The sequence below is a fragment of the Amblyomma mixtum genome, chromosome 5, assembly GCF_055824585.1.
Source record: "Amblyomma mixtum isolate Tamu chromosome 5, ASM5582458v1, whole genome shotgun sequence".
In the NCBI taxonomy this organism is placed as follows: domain Eukaryota; kingdom Metazoa; phylum Arthropoda; class Arachnida; order Ixodida; family Ixodidae; genus Amblyomma; species Amblyomma mixtum.
In genome coordinates, this window is record NC_143016.1 from 78919098 (window position 1) to 78940421 (window position 21324).

Here is a 21324-nt window from a genome sequence, read left to right on the forward strand (position 1 = left end):
TCAGGTTGATGCCAATTTTACAGGTCTAAATTATCAGCTAGTGCTTTTGCGCACCTCGAATTCTGCAATTCTGTGGTCCTGCTACCTCCACGTCATTTTGGTAATAAGACTGCCGAAAAACAAAAAGCAGATTTATGCAGCTGGTGCCGTTCATAAAGCTCATTTACAGAAAATCACTGCTGGTTCCGACGTGACACGCTATGTCGCTGCGTAAAATGAGACGCGACGAGGCCGGCAAGGAGGGACGAGGCGTAGCCTGCAAAGTGTCACTTAGTTTATTAGGTGTAACTGACCAACGCCAAACGACACAAACGGCAAAAATGGGAGTCCTCGCACGTCAATTCTGGTGGTAAGGCAGCAAATTGTTGAAAACACAAGCCATGTGATGGCGGCACATAACACTTAACACAACACAGAACGTTTGAAGAAAATGAAAGAGATAGCTTTAGTTTACAGCCATACTTTTGCAGGCTGTGTACGCCCCTCATATTATCAGGGTAAAATGAAGAGTTACACACAGGCACTGCACGCTGTAATACTGACTTCAAGGAGGTCAAAGGAACAGCCGGGACTCCATGTCAGACTTGCAGCTAAAACCTCATATAGTAAGATATAAGTTAAAAAAAAACAGCAGTTCCCAACACTGGGCCGCAGTCCGCGGCGTCCTGTATTACTCCGGTGGCTAATTGCAACAGTAAACGAAATCAGCTTTTTCATGTTTGACTACGTCAACCAATCCATGTATCAAAATTTGAGTCAATTTTTTTGTTGTGATGAGCTTCTTGTTTAGAAAACAAGAAACATTTATCCAGTGGACTACTTTTTCATCGTGGAGGAATTCTGTGGGCGGAGGCTGAATGTGGGCGGAGCTTTACTGCAGACTTAAGTTGCATCAGACTATAGTTTAAGTTGTCCTCAAATGCCTCCACTGACAACTTCTCCGAAAGGTGTGCCTCCACCACTTATCTGCATATGTTTGGACATACCCATGCTTCTCATTTTTTTTTTTATGTTCACCTACAACATCCTGTTTCCAACATATCCTTCATCCCTCATTATGAAACCAAACCAATGATGCGTCAACTTGTGTGCTTTACACCTGCATATGCCACCATAACCATGCCCCTTATTATGATCTCAATTTATCATAGTCACTCCACAGATCTTTCTGAGCAATCACACCTGACATATGCTGAATACGTGATAATTACAATACATCGCAAAAAATACAATCGCACATTGCACCACCGTTGTTCCTTTGAGGAGCTTGGTTGGTTGGTTTTGGTTTATGGGGTTTAACGTCCCAAAGCGACTAAGGCTATGAGAGACGCCGTAGTGAATGGTTCCAGAAATTTCGACCACCTGGGGTTCTTTAACGTGCACTAACATCGCACAGTACACGGGCCTCTAGAATTTCTCCTCCAAAGAAATTATAGCCGCCGCGGCCGGGACCTTTGAGGAACTGGACAAAATTATGAGCAGGTACAGTGAATTACCAATTCATTTTAGAAAACAAAAGACATCTGTAGCCGAACAGGAAAAACTAAAAAATGTTGAAATTTTCAAGTCTTGTCATGCAACAAAGTCACTGCAAATACAAAGCATTGTATAAAAATATGCATCTACATGAACAAGCACCAAAATAAAGTTGACCATTCATGCCACTTAAGAAATTACACTTCCATAAACTCAATTTCTAAAATTTGCACACTGTCCTCACAAGGCACACATTTCAGTTTACCTCCAACTAAAACTATTTGAAAGTATGTCAAGCCATCTAAGGTTTGACTAAGCTGACAAAGGCTTCCAATTGGAACATTTGCTTGATTTATTCATGAAACACCCCCAAAATTTTGCACCTTTTGAAAACAAGCGAACACAGAGCTGTCAATTTCAACACATCACACAACAATGTGACTGGGAACAAATCATAGCATAAAAATGTGCACACACATGACAGAACAGCAATATGAAGATAATTCACACTAAGTGACAGGACCCATTTTTATACACACAAGTTCTAAACCATTTCACATTGGTAGCACCAGGCACACACTTCAGTTCGCTACCATAAATAACCTTTTAAAGAATGTGTAACCATTCAAGTTTTACTAACCTTACACAAGTCATGAACATCTTAACATACCCAACTTTTCACTTTTTTTTTAAACAACCAACGAAAGGACCACTGCAGTTTGTCCATTTTGGAGACAGTATATCTGAATGCTATGCCCCAGTAAAATGTAATGGTCACCAGAGTGAGCAGATGTTGCTTCCCTTGGAGCCTTACAGTTGAAAGACAGAATTGAACAGTATGCCCTAAGACCATGCTTCCATGGTCCATGTGGCCCATGCTCCACTACATGGGGCCGCACGCATGAACAGTCCTTACATTAGGGCCATATCAGATTTCGAGAAGGCATTCACCGACCACTTCGTACATGCACTCAAGCTATATGAATATGCCTGTTCCTACCGCCGGATGGAGCAACCGGACGAGACCGTTTGTTTTTAGCACTGCTCTCCATACCATGGTTAAACACTGAGACTACGCACCACCTACTACTGAAGATATGCTTGTTTCAAGAATGCTTCATCATTGGTTTGATTGACTGCAAGCTTTCAGACCAGCTCTTTTACAGCCCTAAGTTAATGTTGTGTGAGGCGTTCCTACAGGGCGCTGCTCAGTCCCACAAAAACGAACGCTGGCTGAAATAAAGGCTCTTAACTTCTGGCATTGAGAGTGTCTCGGTTGCTGTGGCTCCGTCTGCTAGCCTGGATCACGGCTAGGCTTGGCTAGGTCACCTCCTCATGGTGTTATAATTGCTTGGAATCCAGGATCAAGTTCCTTCAAGGCACGCTAACTCAAGACCATCTTCGTTGTGAACTCTCATGCTTCTGAGACACAACCTCAGTTCGCCAGTTTGGTAGGCCCAGCGCCACCACCAGCGTTCAACTTGTATGAGCTGGCTTCCTGGTCATCATGGGTCGAACAATTTGAAGATTTTTCTGTCGCTATGGCAGAGTCTTTGGCAATGGATGAAGTCAAGGTTCGTACGCTGCTGTAGTGTGTGGGAGCTCAAGTGCGCCATGTTCTCAATTCACTTGCGCACTCGGAGGTGGAATGTGTGTCGTACGCATAAGTCAAGCAACACCTCACAGCCTAGTACATCCATCCAGTGAATGAAGTTCACGAAAGTTTTCGCTTTCATAAGCACATACGTAGCAACTTTCATAAGCACATAAAGAGCGAAGGAGGCTTCGGATGCAGGCTAGGCCGTGCTTCGCATTGAACTCTGTGATCAAGATGAAAGTATCAGCCGATGGCAGCTCCTTTAGTCTTGGTGCCATCCTGCTAAATGCAAGTCTAAATGCAAAAGTCTAAATGCAAAAATGCCTCTGTGCTGGGCAATATCAGTGAACAATAAAGAGCCCCACGTGATGCTGCAGACTCAATGGAGCAGATACAGCTCAGAAACACATAAGGAACAGGTCTCACTGCCACCAAGTTACTCACCAAAACCTTACAATGATTGCACTGTCCATTGCTGTAAGTACTGCAGACTGTAGTGCAGGTCCTATGGCCTGCAGTACTCGTCCCCAAGCTGGTGGCCCTTGGACCCGCAGTGATGGCACTGGCGGATGATATACCTGGCAGGCACACCTGAGAACGGTGCCAGGATGCCCACTCCACAGAATCTTGCGAGGCCCCTGGCGAAGACCTCTGCCAGCTCCTGGATACCTTCACCAGCCGACAGGTGACAGCCATCGGTGGCGAAAAGGTGCCTCTTGGGTGTCTTTATTGCATCCAGGAAGCGATGCTGAAAACAAAATGCGATATGCTGATAAATAAGGTAAATTGAGCAATAAATCCCGATAGCATACAGCTGCAACAAGTACTTCAGCTTTCTGGCAGATCTCACCAGTAAACAATGCATAAAGAAGGCAGAAAGAATGCATCCACACAAATGCAGTGCTCACTGAAAACCAAATTAAAATGCCTTAATTATATTCAAGGCAGGTAACCAAGCACACAAGGATAAGAATAGAGACCCGGATGTCCCCCTGTGCTAGGAGTGCTTTTTGGCAAGATACTGGCATATATTGATACCTGTATCTTCTCCTACTGCAGTCTTCTCAGCTACTATAATTTTCTTTTTTTTTTTTCAGAATGAGTCTGTGAACAAAGGTTCACAGGAGTTGTTCACAGGAGCTACAATGTGCAGCCGTGTCCTACGTGCACCGGTTTAGCTGAGAGAAGCATTCTACTGTGGTCGTTTATTTCCGCAACAGTCGGTACAAAAGCATTTACCCTAGTTGTCACTGTGGCCACTGCCGTGCCACGACACTTAGCTACAATCTGAGCTGCCAAGAGATGTCCAAGGTAGCTGACCAGACACTGGAGAATGTGCAGTACATAACAAACAGTGGCATGTTTGCGCATGAATGCCTGCATATCTACACGTTACAACTTGCCTACCTGGCCTTTTGGAAGACAGATCTGCCACTGTTAACGTACCAGAGACTCACAGGCAACTGGACGCTGCATGCTCAATCATATGCTATGCATATACACTCCCTAGGCTCTTGCGATAATGTCATGCCCCACTCCAGGTATCAGTTTCGATGTTTGCTTGTCTTGCAATAAACTCCGCATTGTGTTTTGTGCAAGCTGTAAACAAACTGCTTTTAAAAACAGCAATGTATGTGGGTGATATGTGTGATATGTGGGCACATATCGCCCACACACATAGCTGCTAAAAATGTTTAGTATTTTTTTGACAAATTTCTTCAGATAATCCAAACCATAACATACATTTCACAATTTTTCAGTGGTAAAAGCAGCCGTGCCAACGCACATTAAAATTGGCACCATAAAACTACTGGAACTCATCGCATCACTCAAATTCTCGGTTTGCCAAAAATTTCGCTCATTCATCGCCCAAAAGCAACTCGCAAGAGCAGCCAATCATAGAAGCATGTGCTGATTTGCAAAGGAAGTATTTTAGCAAGGTTTCAGCGAAGAAGCTGCCAATGCTCGCCTCATCTGAGCTATAGCTCGTTGAAATAGTCAAGTGAAAGCTTGGTAGGCATTGTCTAGTGTCTGACAGAAACCCGTCTGGTCGGGACGGTACATGAAGAAAACAGAAGGCACCGACCAAAAGAAAGGATGGCATGACGTTTTGGCTCCCCCACGGGAGTGTAGATTGGGGGCAAGTTTCCGTCATTCCGATTAAGCGTATGCGCTGTCGTGTGAATAATCAGCGATTCCAGATAAAGCCGTCACTTCTCGTCCCTTACTTTTGTGATCACACGTGCTTCTGCCCAGTTTATGTTGTGTGCGGCGGACACCGAGTGCTCGGCAAGCACATTTTGATCTGCACACCGGTCTCTGACATCACTCTGGTCATCACGTGTTCTTCGCTCAAGTCACCCAACTCGCCGATGTACACAGATGAGCAGTCCGCACATGGGATCGAATACACAACACATGGGGAACTTTTCCTTCTTCAGCTTGTCTTTGGTTTACACAAGCTGACTCCTCAATTTTCGAGCTGGCACATGTGCGGTCTTTACATCATAGGACCGCAATATGCGCGCCAAAGGTTCGCTGATGCCAGGAACTTAGGGAATTAAGACCGAATGCTGAAGATGTGCGTGTACGGCGTGACTTGTCCACCTGTGGCTATCCTGTACACGTCATGGACTCTGTACAGCATCAAAAGGGACGTCCCAGGCTCCAAGCTGATCCCGCTACCCAGAAACGAGCCGTGATTCCCTATGTTCCTGACATCAGCGAACCTTTGGCGCAGATATTACGGTCCTACGATGTAAAGACCGCGCATGTGCCAGCTTGTCACATGTAATAAGAAATTGGAAATAGAAGTATGAACTAAAGAAGTTTGGAGAAGACGAGGATGACGATAAGCATTACTTTTATTAATCCAAGAATAACGAAGATGAAGAAGCATTTGGTGAGGTGGGAAGAGATGATTGGTGGAGAAGAGAAGACAATGACGACGATGACAAGGATGGCGTGTAGCAACGCCAAGGCTATAAAAGCGCCAAAAGGCTACTTGGAAGAAGCTTCTCCACAATCAGTGTCCCAAAAACTGGATCGATTACAAGTTCATTGCTGCTACGTTTAAGCGCACCGTATCTCGAGCAAAGGAGTTGTACGATACTGAACACTACGAATTCCTTTCGAAATCAGGTAATAGGCGTGCTTTATTCAATTACCTAAAATCCAGAAAAGTAATCTCGACCACCATGAGCGCTGTCTCCCTAGTTCAGTCTCCGACTGAACTTGCTCAATCTCTAGAAGAGATAGGCAGAGGCCTTGAGCGTCGGTTTACAGCTCTTCTTCCTTCTCCTCCGAGATTTCTTGCCACATTGGACGATTTCGAGGACGTCACCCTCACTGAGCTCTCGAACACTGTATCCTGCCTTCCACCCGTGGCCCCTGGCCCTGATGGTGTCACTTCTTCTACGATTAAAATTTTGTTCGAGGAATCTCCCACCGACTTACTGGCACTTATAAATTACTCTCTTAAGGGGCCATGGATTCCAACTGAATGGCGTCTAGCAAAGATCATCCCTTTGCTTAAAAAGCTGGGACATGGTTATGTGTTAGACAATATAAGGCCAATTTCTTTAACTTCGAATCTCGTAAAGTTAATTGAGAGGGTGTTGCATGGTAGAATAATGTCTGTTATTTCAGAGACTGGGTTGTTGAACCCTTGCCAGATAGGTTTCAGGCCAGGATGCTCTATATGGTGTGCCCATACTGATCTGGAGAGCCGCATACAGTTAGCTCGTCGCCGAAACCAATACGCAGCGCTTGTTACTTTAGATGTTTCTAAGGCTTATGACAGCGTTCAGCACAGGACGCTTTTGCAAAGACTACAGGCAGTAGGACTTCCGAGATACTTTGTGGCTTGGGTTGCTGAATTTCTTGCTGACAGGGAATTTTACTGCTTCCAGAACGGTATTTCATCAAGCAGGTTTCGACAAGCGAGAGGAGTGCCCCAAGGGGCGGTCCTCTCCCCTGTACTTTTCAACATCTTACTCAGCAGTATTCCGTGCAGTACCAAGGTGTCCATCTATGTGTATGCTGATGACATCGCCTTTTTTGCTTCAGAGAACGACATTTCCTCTTTGTACCAGTCCTTACAGTCCTACTTGAATGTCCTGGACCAATGGTTAGGGGTCATTAATCTGTCCCTTAATGTCAATAAATGTGCTTTATTGGTTTTTCCACTCTCTCGTCCAGTTAATATCTCTATTGTTTATCAGAACCATGTAATTCCTCAAGTGCAAAGTATCAAATACCTCGGAGTAATTTATGATCCTTCTCTTTCCTGGCGGGCCCATATAGAGCACATCACTGCGAAAGGAGTCCGAGCAGTCGGTATGCTGCGCAGGCTGAGCAATGTTCGTTCTGGCATGAGAGGACACTCGCTTCTTATGATTTATAGAATGTACGTCCGTCCTGTCTTAGTGTTTGGCTGTGCTTTATTCTCTGGTGCGCCAGCGTATAAACTTCGCCCCTTGATTCTCTTGGAGCGGGAGGCGTTGCGCCTCTGTTTGGGCCTTCCAAAATTTGTGACGAATTCCGTTTTGTACCTGGAAGCGCGTATTCCATCATTGCCTTCAAGATTTCGGCTCTTAAAGGTGAAAACGTTTCTAAAAATGTGTGATTCATCGCTTCATGCCGCCAATTTGATCTTCCTTCGTCAGCCTCGGCCATTTTTCAACGAAACCTGGTCTCGTTTCCGCACCCCTCAGATTTGTTGTGTGCAATCCCTCCTTGACACCTTAAACGTCCGCATTTCGGACATCCTTCTCCTATGCGCCAATTCTTCATCTATCCAGATTGTCTTCGATGACATCTTTCCTAAACATGCAAAGTTAATGCCTTTTCATTTACTGAGCGGTTTGTTACAGGATTACTTGCTGCGTTTTAAATCTCATGTGCTCATAGCAACAGACGCCTCACAGTGTGAAGAAAAGGCCGGTGTTGGCATTTTGTCCATCTCCCTTGACTGGCCATTCTCTCTCCGCCTTCCCGATTACACCCCCATTTATTTGGCCGAATTTCTAGCAGTAGTCTTGGCCTTTCGCAAATTAAACAGCTCTTTGTCTTCTGTCATAATTATGACAGATTCATTATCGTTGTGTTCCTCTCTCAACGCGCTTACAACATCTCAGGCTCTACACTTATTCAAATGCTTGATTCCTCCCCACGTGTGTTCGTTACGGTTGGTCTGCGTGCCTGGGCACACAGGAATCCATTTGAATGAGGTTGCCGATACCCTGGCGAAGGCATCTCTTCAAGGCCCAGTCGTATCTGTGCTTCCACCCAGCGCATATATTACTGCGGCCAGATTTCGCAGGTATCTGCTCTTGAATGAATTCGCAGCATCAGCTCTGACCTCCTCTCCCGAATTCCGGCATCTCCTTTACCCATGGAGCAGTAAAGGATGGCGATCACGCAAGCTTGAGGTTTCCTTCACGCGTCTATGTTGTCGCGTGGCTCACTTAAACTTCTACCTTTACAGATCTGGTCTGGCGGTCTCCCCATTGTGCCCGTTCTGCGGAGAACATGAAACGATAGATCATTTCTTGCTGACCTGCCGCCGTTTCTCCTCTTTACGGAGCCGCCTGCTAGAACATCCGTTACGACAGCTAGGTCTAACGCTGTCAGCTGGGGTTGTTCTGTCTCTTGGGGCTTCCTCCCTTGGGCACAGTAATTGGAATGTGATCTCCGCCATGCAAAACTTCCTTACAGACACTAAACGGCTGCCTCTGTTCTTTCTCATGATCAATATTTCTCTGCGCCGAAAGCTTTCTGAAACATGGAACTTTTAGCCCCGTTCTCAATTTCTGTCACCTATCTCAAAGTATTTGTTTAGCTTATTTCAATTACACATCTGAATTTCTTTCATATATTTCCTAAATTCAATTATCATTATAATTATTGTTTTTAATCCATCATTTTCTTGTTTAACATTCTGAGCACCTATCAGTCGCCGCCTGTGTCTTGGCCAATCCCCCGTAGTGGGTACGTGCCATTATTTAGAGGACAACAACAACATAAAAGCGCGAGGTGGGTCATGAACCCGATTGGAAGACAGCAACGCCGGCTACTGCTTCTCGAGTTCTACGGCGTCGCACGGTAGACTTCCTGCCGTTCCTGAGCCCATTCCGGCAGCTGACTTAATCACCTGCTATGGCCAGGGGAGCTCGAACGACACCACCAATAACGCTGCCAGTGACGCCAGCCCAAGCACTTCGAACGCCACCTCGACGCCGGCTACCGAAATGCCACTGACCGGACCTATAATGCATCTTCAGCACTGAACCGTGAGTACGAACACCGAACGCTAGTAGACTGGTTGTTCCCGGGCCATGTGTATTGATAGTCTTTGTGTTTTGTGCTAGTTTTGTTAGTTTCATGTGCTATTGTTTGTGTCGCATAGGTGTATTAAATGTGCGTGTGTGTGGGTACATCAGTCGCCTAGTCCATTCTTTCGGCCCGAGTGTCCTGGGGGGATCCGTGACACAGCTCGAAAACTGAGGAGTCGTCTTGTGCAAATCAAAGACAAGCTGAAGAAGGAAAAGTTCCCAGGTGTTGTGTATTCGATCCCATGTGCTTACTGCGCGTATGTGTACATCGGCGAGTCGGGTGACTTTAAGCGAAGGATGCATGAACACCAGGGTGACGTCAGAAACCGACGCGCAAGATCAAAATGGGCTTGCTGATCACAAAATAAAGGGACAAGAAATCACGGCTCTATGTGGAATCGCTGATTATTTACACGACAGCGCATACGCTTAATCGGAATGATGCAAACTTGTCCCCAATCTACGCCAGGTGCCTGGGTTCACTCATGCGCCGTGTATAAATAACCGACCCAGCTATGTTATGCCTCATTGTGAACAAGGCTCCCGTGGGGGAGCCGAAACGTCATGCCATTCTTTCTTTCGGTCGGCGCCTTCTATTATCGTCTTGGTAGGCATAATGGAGCAAGGAAGGTCATTTTGGTTGGTTTGGTTTATTGGGGTTTAACGTCCCAAAGCAGCTCAGGCTATGAGGGACGCCGCAGTGTAGGGCTCCGGAAATTTCGACCACCTGAGGTTCTTTAACGTGCACTGACATCGCACAGTAGATCTAGAATTTCGCCTCCATCGAAATTCGGCCGCCGTGGCGGGGATCGAACCAGCGTCTTTCGGGTCAGCAGCCGAGCGCCGCAACCACTGAGCCACCGCGGCGGGGCGAAAATGAAAGTAGCTATATTATGCTGGCGCCAGACCGAAGACACGTTGGCATACTATTTGTCCTGTCAACTGCGCTGAGCCAATATTTCACTTTTTTGTTCCTCGGCACACCGCTCCAGCGCTCGGCAGGCTTGCTGACTGCACTTGCCTTCCTCTAGCTGAAAGGCGCACAACAGTTAAGGCAAGCATGAATCGGTACTCACGTCTGGGTTCAAGGTGCCTACACACCGCATCCGCTCAAGTGCAGCCGTCAGCTTGCGGTGAAGCACGCGACGGCTTGCCTCGATCGGGAGTCCGTCGTGGCAAAACACCGCGGCAAGACCTTCGCCACGAACACGACGCGCAGCAGGTGCAGGACAAGGGCCTGTGACGTGAAATATATGAGAATTCCGTACAGAAATGAACCGAAATTGAAAGCGTTGAGCAACCACGCACCTACCTTGATGTTATCGCAAATCGCTTGCGGAGTGGCATTAGGGCCCGTGAGGTCATTACCTCCGACGTACACCACGGCAAAATCACTATGCTTAAAATTAAGTCGCCGCACAGCGCTTCGCACGGCGTCGTAGCCGCCGAGGCTAAATGTGCACGTCTCAGCCGACGGCCTAAAACGCAGGCGAGTCCTGCACAATCGCTTCAGTTGGCTGTTGCCGACCAGAACGCCTGGTTGAGCCATTGCTAAATGCACAAATACCGAGGCGAATACCTGCGAACGACCACTTTTTGTGCCTAGGGACTGTTCAAGCGCTACGTTCCCTAGGTTTAATAAACTGGCGAACAAAAAGCTCTACTTTTGACGCGCTAGGGACATTACGGGGGTTGGTGTCCCTAGGTTCATTTTCTCATTTCAGTCGGACCCGACGCGGCCATGTTGTTTTATGCGATGATTGTTTGGATTGTATAAGCCGCCTGAGCGTATTTTAGCACTGCGGCTTGAAGCGCGTTGTTCAAAGGCGGTTTTGCATTGAGTGAGGCGTTTAAAAAAGTATCGTAATTTTAATTTATCTCACAGCGCGTGCCTTTGCTCTGCAACATTTTTCATGCTCATGCTCTCGAATACACTCATCGCAGCCGCGCAGTCGCATCAACCTTGGCATCACGGCCATAGTCACCGGTGGTCGTGATTTGTCAGGCCGGATTGGCCGCAGTCTCCTGCAAAATCTCGCCGCGTCTTTCCTGCACAACGCAGGCAGTACGATGCTCTTGAGCTCCGCACGTGTTCCCATCTTTCGGCTAGTGGAAACCACGCGAGAAGTCTTATTTCACCATGGCCGGACGTGGAAGGGGACGCGGTCGTGGCAGTGGAATGTCCTTCAATGTTGAACAGCTGGGTTTGACACGGCAAGAAGCAGCGCTGACACTGTGCCAACAGCCGCCGCCAGCATTCCCGGTTTGTCTGAAGAGCGTATCTTGTCTGTGCCATGTGATTGTTGTTTGATAAGGCGCCTGTGGTGTGCCAGTGCTGCTCTGCGAGGCGCTCACATTTAGCTTTGGTTCACTCTTTGCAGCCTTTGGACTTCTCCCCGGCACCGCTAGTTAATTCGGGGGAGAACACTTACCTGGCCGTCCTCCTCCGTGAGCAGCGCAAGAACTTGCGCGAGTCCAGCTTCAACGTCGCACCTTGCAAGCCGCCTCAAATTGTGGAGAGGTACTCTGACCGTTACCAGGTGCCGAAGGCGCCTGATGTTGTATTTGGTAAGAATACTCGCTCGCCAAATGTGATGTTCAGGCGTGCGGCCATCTATGCAATCTGTACTTAAGCTTGTATGCATGCAGTTTACTACGCTTTTAAAGACATGGGCGCAGTGCTATCTATTGTTGTCTACCAGAGGTTGGGCTTCCATCGTTTACCAGCTCAGCGCTGCGGTGTGGACGCAAAAGTGGGTGAAAGTCTGGCTTACAAGCCGTAAGGTTCATTTCTACATTGTAAAGATAATCTGGATTAGTATAATGCTTTCCACGGTAGCCTGTTCTTCCGAGTTAATGGTTTATATACCAAATCATACTATCTGTAGTCTTTGTGTGACGCTGGTCACTGCATGACCATTCTGATCAGCGGAATTGCTGGTTGTATATATATATATATATTTTTTGCAGACTTCTCTTACTTCCCGTCTGAACTCAAGGTCGCTAAAAAGGCTAAAAAGACCAAAAAGCCAGCCAAGGCTTCCAAAGGACGCGATGCCATTGCCACCGGACTAGACATACAGAAAAAGCTGCAGGTATGTGCTGAGACGTTAACATATAGGTTCCTGACTCACGACCAATGCAAGTTCCTGCTTGGGAAGCACGCTGATAAAACAAGTGTTTCATTCCAAAGGACAGGTTATCCAGCTCAGTGAGCCCGTAACTTATGCACGATGTATGTAGTACAAGACAGGAATCCAAGCACTACTGTGCCGCCGCGGTGGCTCAGTGGCTATGGTGCTCGGCTGCTGGCCCGAAAGACGCGGGTTCGATCCCGGCCGCTGCGGTTGAATTTCTTTGGAGGAGAAATTCGAGGCCCGTGTACTGTGCGATGTCAGTGCACGTTAAAGAACCCCAGGTGGTCGAAATTTCCGGAGCCCTCCACTACGGCGTCTCTCATAGCCTTAGTCGCTTTGGGACGTTAAACCCCATAAACCAAACCAAACCAAGCACTACTGCAATCTTCAGGTTAGCGCGCTATACTTAAGCACAAGGACTATATTTACAAAGAACAGGACAAGACAGATATGTGCACGAACTTTCAACTGTTTAGCCGCCGTGGTGGCTCAGTGGTTATGGTGCTCGGCTGCTGTCGGTTCGATCCCGGCCGCGGCGGTTGAATTTCTTTGGAGGAGAAATTCTAGAGGCCCGTGTACTGTGCGATGTCAGTGCACGTTGAAGAACCCCGGGTGGTCAAAATTTCCGGAGCCCTCCACTACGGCGTCTCTCATAGCCTCAGTCGCTTTGGGACGTTAAACCCCATAAACCAACCAACCTTTCAAGTGTTTATTAAATGTACTGCCCTCCTTATACTCACATACAAAGTACAAATGTGCAAACACGTATGAAAAACAAGATGGAAAACAGACTGGGTGGGTATCGAAGAAACTGTGGCAAAATCAACAATCCAAACAATCTCGCCAAGCTTGTAGCTCGCTGCAAAGAATGCATCCCAAGATTCGAGGAAACCACTATAATCGGGAATTTTACAGACCGGAATGAAAGGTTAGTCTTTGAAGCATACGAAATGGCACGGGCCGGTTCCGCGGAATGCGTAAGCGATCTGTCAATAGTGCTGACACACAGCGAGGTTCACTGGTTAACAAGCAGCGCGATGGACAGCGGTGATACACGGGTTACGGTTTCATGAGTAGCACTGAACATCTTGTATCTCATATGTGTTTGTACGTTTGTACTTTGTATGTGAGCATATAAGGAGAGCAGTGAATTTAATAAACAGTTGAAAGTTCGCGCACATACCTGTCTTGTCCTGGTTTTTGTAAACAGTACTTGTTCAAATATAGCGTGCCAGCCTGAAGATGACAAACCAACTAGCTGCCATTACAGCATTGCTTACTACTGCAATGTTTCATTTTTTTAGTGTATCGATGCATTATGCCACATTAACTCTAGGCTTTTAAACAGGTTCACCTTAATTATACGAGTCTCTGAATAGGCATAATTTAGTGAATGTCATACTTGAATCAACACACAGCTTGATTGGGTCTTGTGGTCTATACAAGAAAATGTAAAGGGCTTCAGTAAGAAGCAGCACCTTTGGAGACCCTGTAAATGTAAGGATCACACAAAGTTCTTGGAACCTCATTTGAGAACCTGTGTGCTGGATCACTGCAGCTGGTAAGACACATGGTTGCAAGTCGCAGGTTGAAGAGTAGGCCAGGGAGAGGTTAGAACTGTGTAAATATTTGGTTATTTCTAGTGCCAAAAGACATTAGTACTGATTAAAAGCATGCTATTTGGTATTGATGCAACAGTACCGCATAATAGGATGCTCTGAGTGAAAATTTGGTTTGTTCTGCGGTGACCTGAAGCATTTCAAATGAAGGTGCACTTTCATGGCATCCTTAAGTGCAGGTTTGAGGTAATTTATGAGGACAGAGAAAAACCTGCGAGACCAGTATCGCATGAGGGTCGAGAAATCTTTCTGATATTTTGCCGCCGCCATGGCATTTGAAAAATTTCTTCACTGATGTGAACTGGTTGGTATGCCATCTCCAATATGGAACTTTAGTTGGATACAACTCAAGAACAAGGTGACAGATGCCCCTCAGAAGAAGCCCTCCAGCCAGTGGGGTGGATGGATATTTTCATAGCCTCGTAGTTAATCTGTTTAAGTGTGATTAAGCCCCTTTCATCTGCCACCCCCTGGGATTTCGTGTTAGCAGGCCTAAGGGGATTGACCGTGATGTCATGAGAATCCGTCAATGCTACTGGCTGGACAGCCTCCTAAGTTGACACTGGGTGAACTACAGAATTTTTTTATTTGTTAAAAATGTCTGCACTTCTTGCTTTGTGGATGTTTTATGCCAATAAGCAGTGGAGAGCTCATTGCATACCCTGTCGTCCTGGGGAGGTTAATGCATGCACTTCATATGCCATTACAGGCTCTGGAAGAGACGGAGGCAGGTGGTGAAAGTGGTGAGGAAGGTGATGAAGAGCCTGGTGAGAAGAAACCCAAAGAGGGTGAGGAGGAAGAAGAGGAAGAGGGAGCTGAGGAATTGGACGAAGAGGAGCTGGAAGAGGTAAGGCGCTTATGGCCTCGTTTCAAAGTTGCCGTTACGGGCGTCATGCCTTGCAGCTGTTGCGTGTGCATGCATTCAGCGCGGTGCTGTCCGTAAGATGGGAAAGGCAGGCTGCCGGCGCTTCAGAAATGTTTGCATCAAACCAGTCCCTGTGCCACTTGGTTGGTGGTCATTGAGCATGCACATCCTTGAAGTAATTAAGCTAATGCTTTGCTTCTCGCTGATGGAGTATCAAACGCATCCGAAATGTTGCATGGCTACTAAATGGCTGCTGTAGCACTTTAGCATGAATTGCTTGTCCATCTTTGATTGTTTGTGCTGCATTCAGGTAGTTAGTTTCGTAGAGCATCCCATATGTGCATGCGAAGTCGCACTGTCAAAATGTACAGTCAACACTGGCCTGATGCCCCTGCAAGCAGTAAGCATACACAGACTGCAGTTGTGAGCAAGGGGTCAGGAAGGGGTCAAGTGGGGTCAGGTTGAAACTCCATGCTGTCCTGAGATAATGTTAATTAACCTATATATAAACAACCCAGCCTTCTCTCACCTTTCTACACCCCAAGGGGCCAGCTTTATGTGAGGCATGATACTTTCCCCTCAAAAAAAAAGATAAAAACCTAGCTACACGACTGGTTGGGAGTCGTATCGCCATTTGTCATGTTTCCATGTAAAGATGCTCTGTTTTAGGTTTCTGGTAGTGTGAAGAGAAAGAAAAGCACACCTAAATCACAATTTACTCTGGAACCTTGTGTGATACACCAGCCACACTAGCTTGTTATGAAAAGAGCCCACAGAATGTATCCATGTTTTTGAAATTTGGTGTTCTCTTTTGCCCAAGTGCTGTGACTTTTTTATAAATTCAGCTTATGAAGCCATTGTTTTATACTTCATTGCTGTTCACGTGCAAAGCACATCTTGTGTTAGCCCTCTATATTTTCTGCTGTCATGCTTTCAGAGTTGAGTGGTATGGTCTTCTTTTCATGTCCTCCATTGCATTTAGCCATGCCACTTAAGACATCTGTGGAACTAAATAACAGGCATGGTCATGTTCTCGACTTCACAGGCTGTGTTGAATGACATAATATGGAGCTCTGAACCAGTGGCCTAACCTAGCGGTCAACCAGTCGTCACTTTCTTGATATAAGTTTCGTTCATTCACTGTGTACACAGAAAGCCAGTTGATGTTTAGCTGAGAAACTCATTTTTACTGAAACTGTAGAGGATTTTGCGGGGTCGCAGCGGAGCACCAGACAGAGACGACCAGCGTGGCAGGCTTCTAGTTCCGGACTGCGCGTGCCGGGCGTGCGCTCCGAGCACGCGCTGTCGTTCTTTATTTTCTTCTGTCGCGGGAACGCCGATCGCAGCGCCTGCGCTTTATAGCGTCGCCGGGCGCTACAGGGCCCCCCGCCTAGACGGAACGTCGAAATATACGCGCCGACGGGGCAGAGATGGAGTAGCCACGGCAGGCAAGCAGGCAGCTGGAGTAACAGTGTCCCCACGGGGTCGCTACAAGGTCCGGTAAGTTCATGTCGGGGGCCAGGAAGAGCTGCCGGGTGGAGTGCACGGGCTCAGGTGGACGAGCCTGGCTGCTGCGCAACGGGCGAATGAGGCAGAGTGCCGAGCTGACAAAGCATATTAGGGCAATGGAGGCCATGGTGGGGCCGTCACCGACTGTAGTGCTGCCCGCTGGCACAAGTGTCATTGGTGCTGGACCGTTGCAGCTGATGTCGGCGGGAAGCTGGCACACAGAGTACGCCGTCACAAGCAAGGGAGCGGTCGAAACGGCTCCGTGGACAGATGTGGTCTTTAGCGTGGTGTCGTGTCGCTGCTGTAGCGCCAGCTTCAAGTCGTCCAAATAGGTGGAAATGGCTGGCTTACATGGCTCAGGTGCCCCTGATGTAGGGCGCGAGCAGTGCGGTCCGGCCACTAGGGTTGGCACAGGTGTGACCGACGAGACAACGGTGACAGCTGTGGTGATGACGGAGGAAGTTGCTGGGTTCAATTCCAGGTGTTGGGGTAAAGCGGGAGTGGCCGTCAGGAGCGACTGGCCAGTGCTGATGCGCGTGTGGGCATGGGCGGGCTTGAGAGCAAGCGCTGACACTGGGTCAGGAACTGTTTCAGGCAAAGTGGGGCTGGAGGCGATCGCCGGGCTTGGTACTGCTGTCATCGGGTTGGCTTTCTCATCCTGCTCCTGATGACGAGTAGTGCTCTGCGGACCTTCTGAGGGGCTGGGAGTGTGACAAGCAGGTTGGGTCGTTGTCGAGGGCTCTTTAGCATCAGCAGGCGACGGCTTCAACCTCACAGAAGAGGCCTGCAGAGCTGTTGGCGGTAGTGACGAGGTAGATGGAGATGCCGGAAGCCTCGGCACGGCTGCTGCCGCAGAGTCGTCTTTGGCTGCAGGAGGCTCTGGCGACAACGCCACTGAAGCGCAAAGAGGCAGGGCCAGAGACGCGGGTACGATAGTAGTGGGAGAAGGACGCGAGGCGAAGCTCGTGCGGATCCCACCTGGTGTGGCGTCGAGAGAGACAGCCGGGCTGGAGACGCTGGACGGGAGTGGCGGCGATGCGGCGAGGGGCTGCTGAGGCGGGCCGGGTTCTGATGAAGGCTGCGTGGGCGCGAGCGAGGCCGGTGCAGGGCCAGAGGCTGGCGGCGGCGAAAACGGGTCCGCTGCGTCGTAGAGCGGCGGCGGAACGTAGTAGGCGCCGAAGAACGCCAAGACGGCCGCACGCAGCTCATCGTATGGCCGGCCGCCGAAAGCAGAGTAGGTGAGCCGACGCAGGAGGTCGGCCGGGAGGATGTCACAAAGGACTTCGTGTTTGAACGGCTGGATGGTGATGCCGTTCAGGTACATCGCAGCCTCCAGTTGGGCGAACCACCCGCCGACGCCTGCAGGCCGGAACGCCGGGAGCGGCGGGTCGAAACTTGGGTGCTGCCAGTACGCCATGCTGGAACGCCGCTGAGATAGAAGGCACGGTTCGCCAGGTCACCACTGTAGAGGATTTTGCAGGGTCGCAGCGGAGCACCAGACAGAGACGACCAGCGTGGCAGGCTTCTAGTTCCGGACTGCGCGTGCCGGCGTGCGCTCCGAGCACGCGCTGTCGTTCTTTATTTTCTTCTGTCGCGGGAACGCCGATCGCAGCGCCTGCGCTTTATAGCGTCGCCGGGCGCTACAAAACTGCCCTGAAACCAAACCCCTAAAAACCCAAGGTTGTAAATTTTGTCTATACAACACTTGCCAACAAGGTGTGTGTTCAGTGATCAGTGTGATTAACTTTTTGCCAAAATGCTAACTTATGAGCGAATGTGCTGTTAAACTGTCACTGTTTTCTATTTTGTTTTTAGGAGACAGATTATGCGTTCAGTCATTTCGACAATGGTGAAAGTTATCTGACAGATGAAGATGACAATCTGGATGATGGTGCTGTGTACTGACACACACCCGTCTGCATTATTTATTGACATAGTACTTGTAATATAAAGTCTTGATTTCTGACGCAGCTGCCTTTGTACAGCATTAAAATATTTTCTCATTTAATTGTGTTGTGTGCATTCTTATCTGGTGCAGTCATAGACAAATGTTTGTGGGATGTGGATTAAAAAAAAAATGATTTGTGTTGCCTCGCTAGTCAGTCAGCTGGTATTCATTCTATAGGATGTAGGTGCAGCATGCTTTTCCCTTCGAGCGTTTATGCTTTTTGTTTACGTGCCTTGCCTGATTACGCAGAATTTTTATTTTTTTTTTGCAAACCCACATTCCCCAAATTTGTCAATTGCGTGAATGTCAAGAATCTCAAGTGACAGCGTCACATTCAGAGTTTAAGACTGTTAGGCATGGTTTACAAACTTCTTGACACAAAGCAAAATTTTTTTTCAGAAAAATTAGGTGAAGTTAAACAAGGCCTGACAAGTACCCATGTGCTTTTCCTATGCACATAAAAATTGATATTTTGAATTAAAAATGTAGAACATTGGAACAAATGAAACAATTTTTTGATGCAAGCTGTTTTATATTATGCATGATTATTTCAAGTTTATGATGCTTGTTTTTTGTTGGAATCTTTGTCCAATTCATAAGAGGGATACCCCTTGCAGTTTTTAATTTTGAGACCTCAAGTGGTATTACAACCCATTCACAATCGTATGTAAATCCTGATGTATTGTAGACTCTAAACCAAACTTTAAGGGACTTGAGATTTTTGTCTAAATTATCAGAAGTGCACCGTAGTAGTATTATAAACTTTTTTATTGATGGCAAAATAGTGTCTCTTCAGGTGGTGTCGCTAGTATAAGTCAGGGCGAAATGTGTTTTGCTTTATGCACATCTGAGTATACAAATAGTAATTTGGACCATTTTCTCTACACTGTAAGTGGTAACACAACATAAAATAGTGAAAGCCACTGATTTGTTTAGTCAGCCAGCAGTCACAACATGGCTGAAAAAAAAAAAGTTACTATGAGTTCCCGCTAGAATGAAATATCATTATAAGACACCTGAATTGCCTGAAAGTCCAACTGTAAAATGTCCATAAAAATGCTGCCAAAAATAGTCTCACATCATAAAAAATATATAGGGGTGTGCGAATATTCGAAATTTTCTAATATATTTCAAATATTATATTTTTAGTATTAGATTCGAAATCCAAGTATTCGTGTTCTTTCGAATATTCGACCCGACGCGAATATTCGTACCTAGCCGAATATTCATTGTGAGTACCGGCGTTCATTTTGGTCCAAAAGCCCTATCGACAGAGACATAACAACATGGCGGTGCCCAGAGCAACGCGCATAGATGAAGTAAAATTTTTCCTTCGAATTTTTCCTTCGAAGAAGGAAAATTTTTCCTTTCCCCAAGGGCCGTGCCGTAGCTGACTGCGCTGGTGAGCTTTTTTCTGGCTATACCTGCTAAGCTGCTATGGTCAGAGCTGCGCACGAAGTACCTCGCAATACGTGCCAGGTCAGTGCCAAGTGAGAGGGCATTTTCTGTGGCTGGAGGAGTCGTTTCAGCTAGAAGGGAACTACTTCTGCCTGACCATGTGGAGCAGCTGGTTTTCCTTCACGACAACCTTTTATGTTCATCCCAGCAACGCGCTTTTGTGCTGATGGAAAGCTAACTTAATCAATGCTGTGTACTAGCCATCCTCTAGGATATTTCCACTCTTCTAAGAATAATGTTCAACACTTTGATACTTTTTGTGCAGCCACACACACCTTTTGTGTTCATTTAATCATCGATAGTTGAACTGTGATGTTCTTGGGTAGTCAAATAAATGTTTTGTAGTGGTTAAATGCGTCTGTCCTTGATTATTCGATATTCGATTCGATATTCGGAATCAAGTATTCGATTCGTATTCGAAAATTTTGATATTCGCACACCCCTAAAAATATAACTTGTGAAAAAAAAATGGTTCAACGGTTGTCGATTGTCTACTTCCGACTGAAAACTGCACGGTGACGACGGTTTTTCTCCGTTCCATCAACGCTTCATTTCGTGCACACTGTCGAGAGCTAGTGTCGAAGCAGACCTGGGCCACCACGGCCTCTTTCACGGTGCGATGCGGTAGCGGTGTAGTCATTCAGAAGTGGCGGCATCTATGTTGACTCGGAGGCTTCACCGCACAGCGAACAGCTCGTGACAAGCGCGCAGGTTTGGCGCACAGGAAGATCCAGGCAGAAGTGAGGGGAGCGCATGATCAGTTGGTGCAGTTGGCGGCAGAACCGCGAGACACCTTTTAGAAAAGAAAAACAACTAGCGAAGCGCCAATCAATGTCTGAAAGGGCGTGCAGCTGGACCGCTGGGCTTGCAAGGGTAGAGGTTCGCGCAAGTCGTTTGTTCACAGCACGAAAAGGATAGCCGAACACGAAAACTGGACACAAACAGCATTGACGATATATCAGCTCGTAAGTTCATTTTAAAAAATTGTGAATTTGCACAAAAATCACAGCATGACAATACCATGATAGGGAAGCATACAAGAAAGGTCATCTTGTGACATGAACGCAAGATATTTATAATGCCCACTGATGCATGGATAATATGGTATCTGGAAAGTACTTAGCTATAGCCCTTGTCAGTGACCCACCAGTTTCTTTAACAAGGAAAGAAACAGAATACTTATCGGATAGAATGTAATTACCTCGATTTCATGTCACATGGTGACCTTTGCTTCCCTATCGCGGCTTTTTCATGGTGTTATTTGTGTACAAATTTACGATTTCTTGAATAAATCCACGAGTTGATAGCGCTGGGCTTGGCTGAGCCATACATGGCCAATAACCGCTATCGATGCAATCACCACCAGCTGGTAGCGTAGCT

At 47.1% G+C, this 21324-nt stretch overlaps 1 protein-coding gene and 1 pseudogene across 2 annotated transcripts; one reads left to right on the forward strand and one right to left on the reverse strand.

Annotated features, from left to right (window-relative positions):
• Window positions 1-117: 117 nt before the first annotated feature.
• LOC149342747 (uncharacterized) lies at window positions 118-11011 on the reverse strand (annotated as a pseudogene). The gene is made up of 3 exons (XR_016283073.1): window positions 10721-11011; window positions 10485-10645; window positions 118-3821 (listed from the first exon to the last, which is right to left on the reverse strand). The product of XR_016283073.1 is annotated as an uncharacterized LOC149342747 (transcript).
• Window positions 11012-11363: 352 nt separating this feature from the next.
• LOC149342748 (DNA-directed RNA polymerase III subunit RPC7-like) lies at window positions 11364-18546 on the forward strand. Its single transcript, XM_089545222.1, has 5 exons — window positions 11364-11671; window positions 11790-11976; window positions 12379-12503; window positions 14874-15011; window positions 18354-18546. The coding sequence occupies exons 1-5, from the start codon at window positions 11549-11551 to the stop codon at window positions 18441-18443; spliced, it is 663 nt and encodes a 220-aa protein (XP_089401348.1). The 5' UTR covers window positions 11364-11548; the 3' UTR covers window positions 18444-18546.
• Window positions 18547-21324: the final 2778 nt, after the last annotated feature.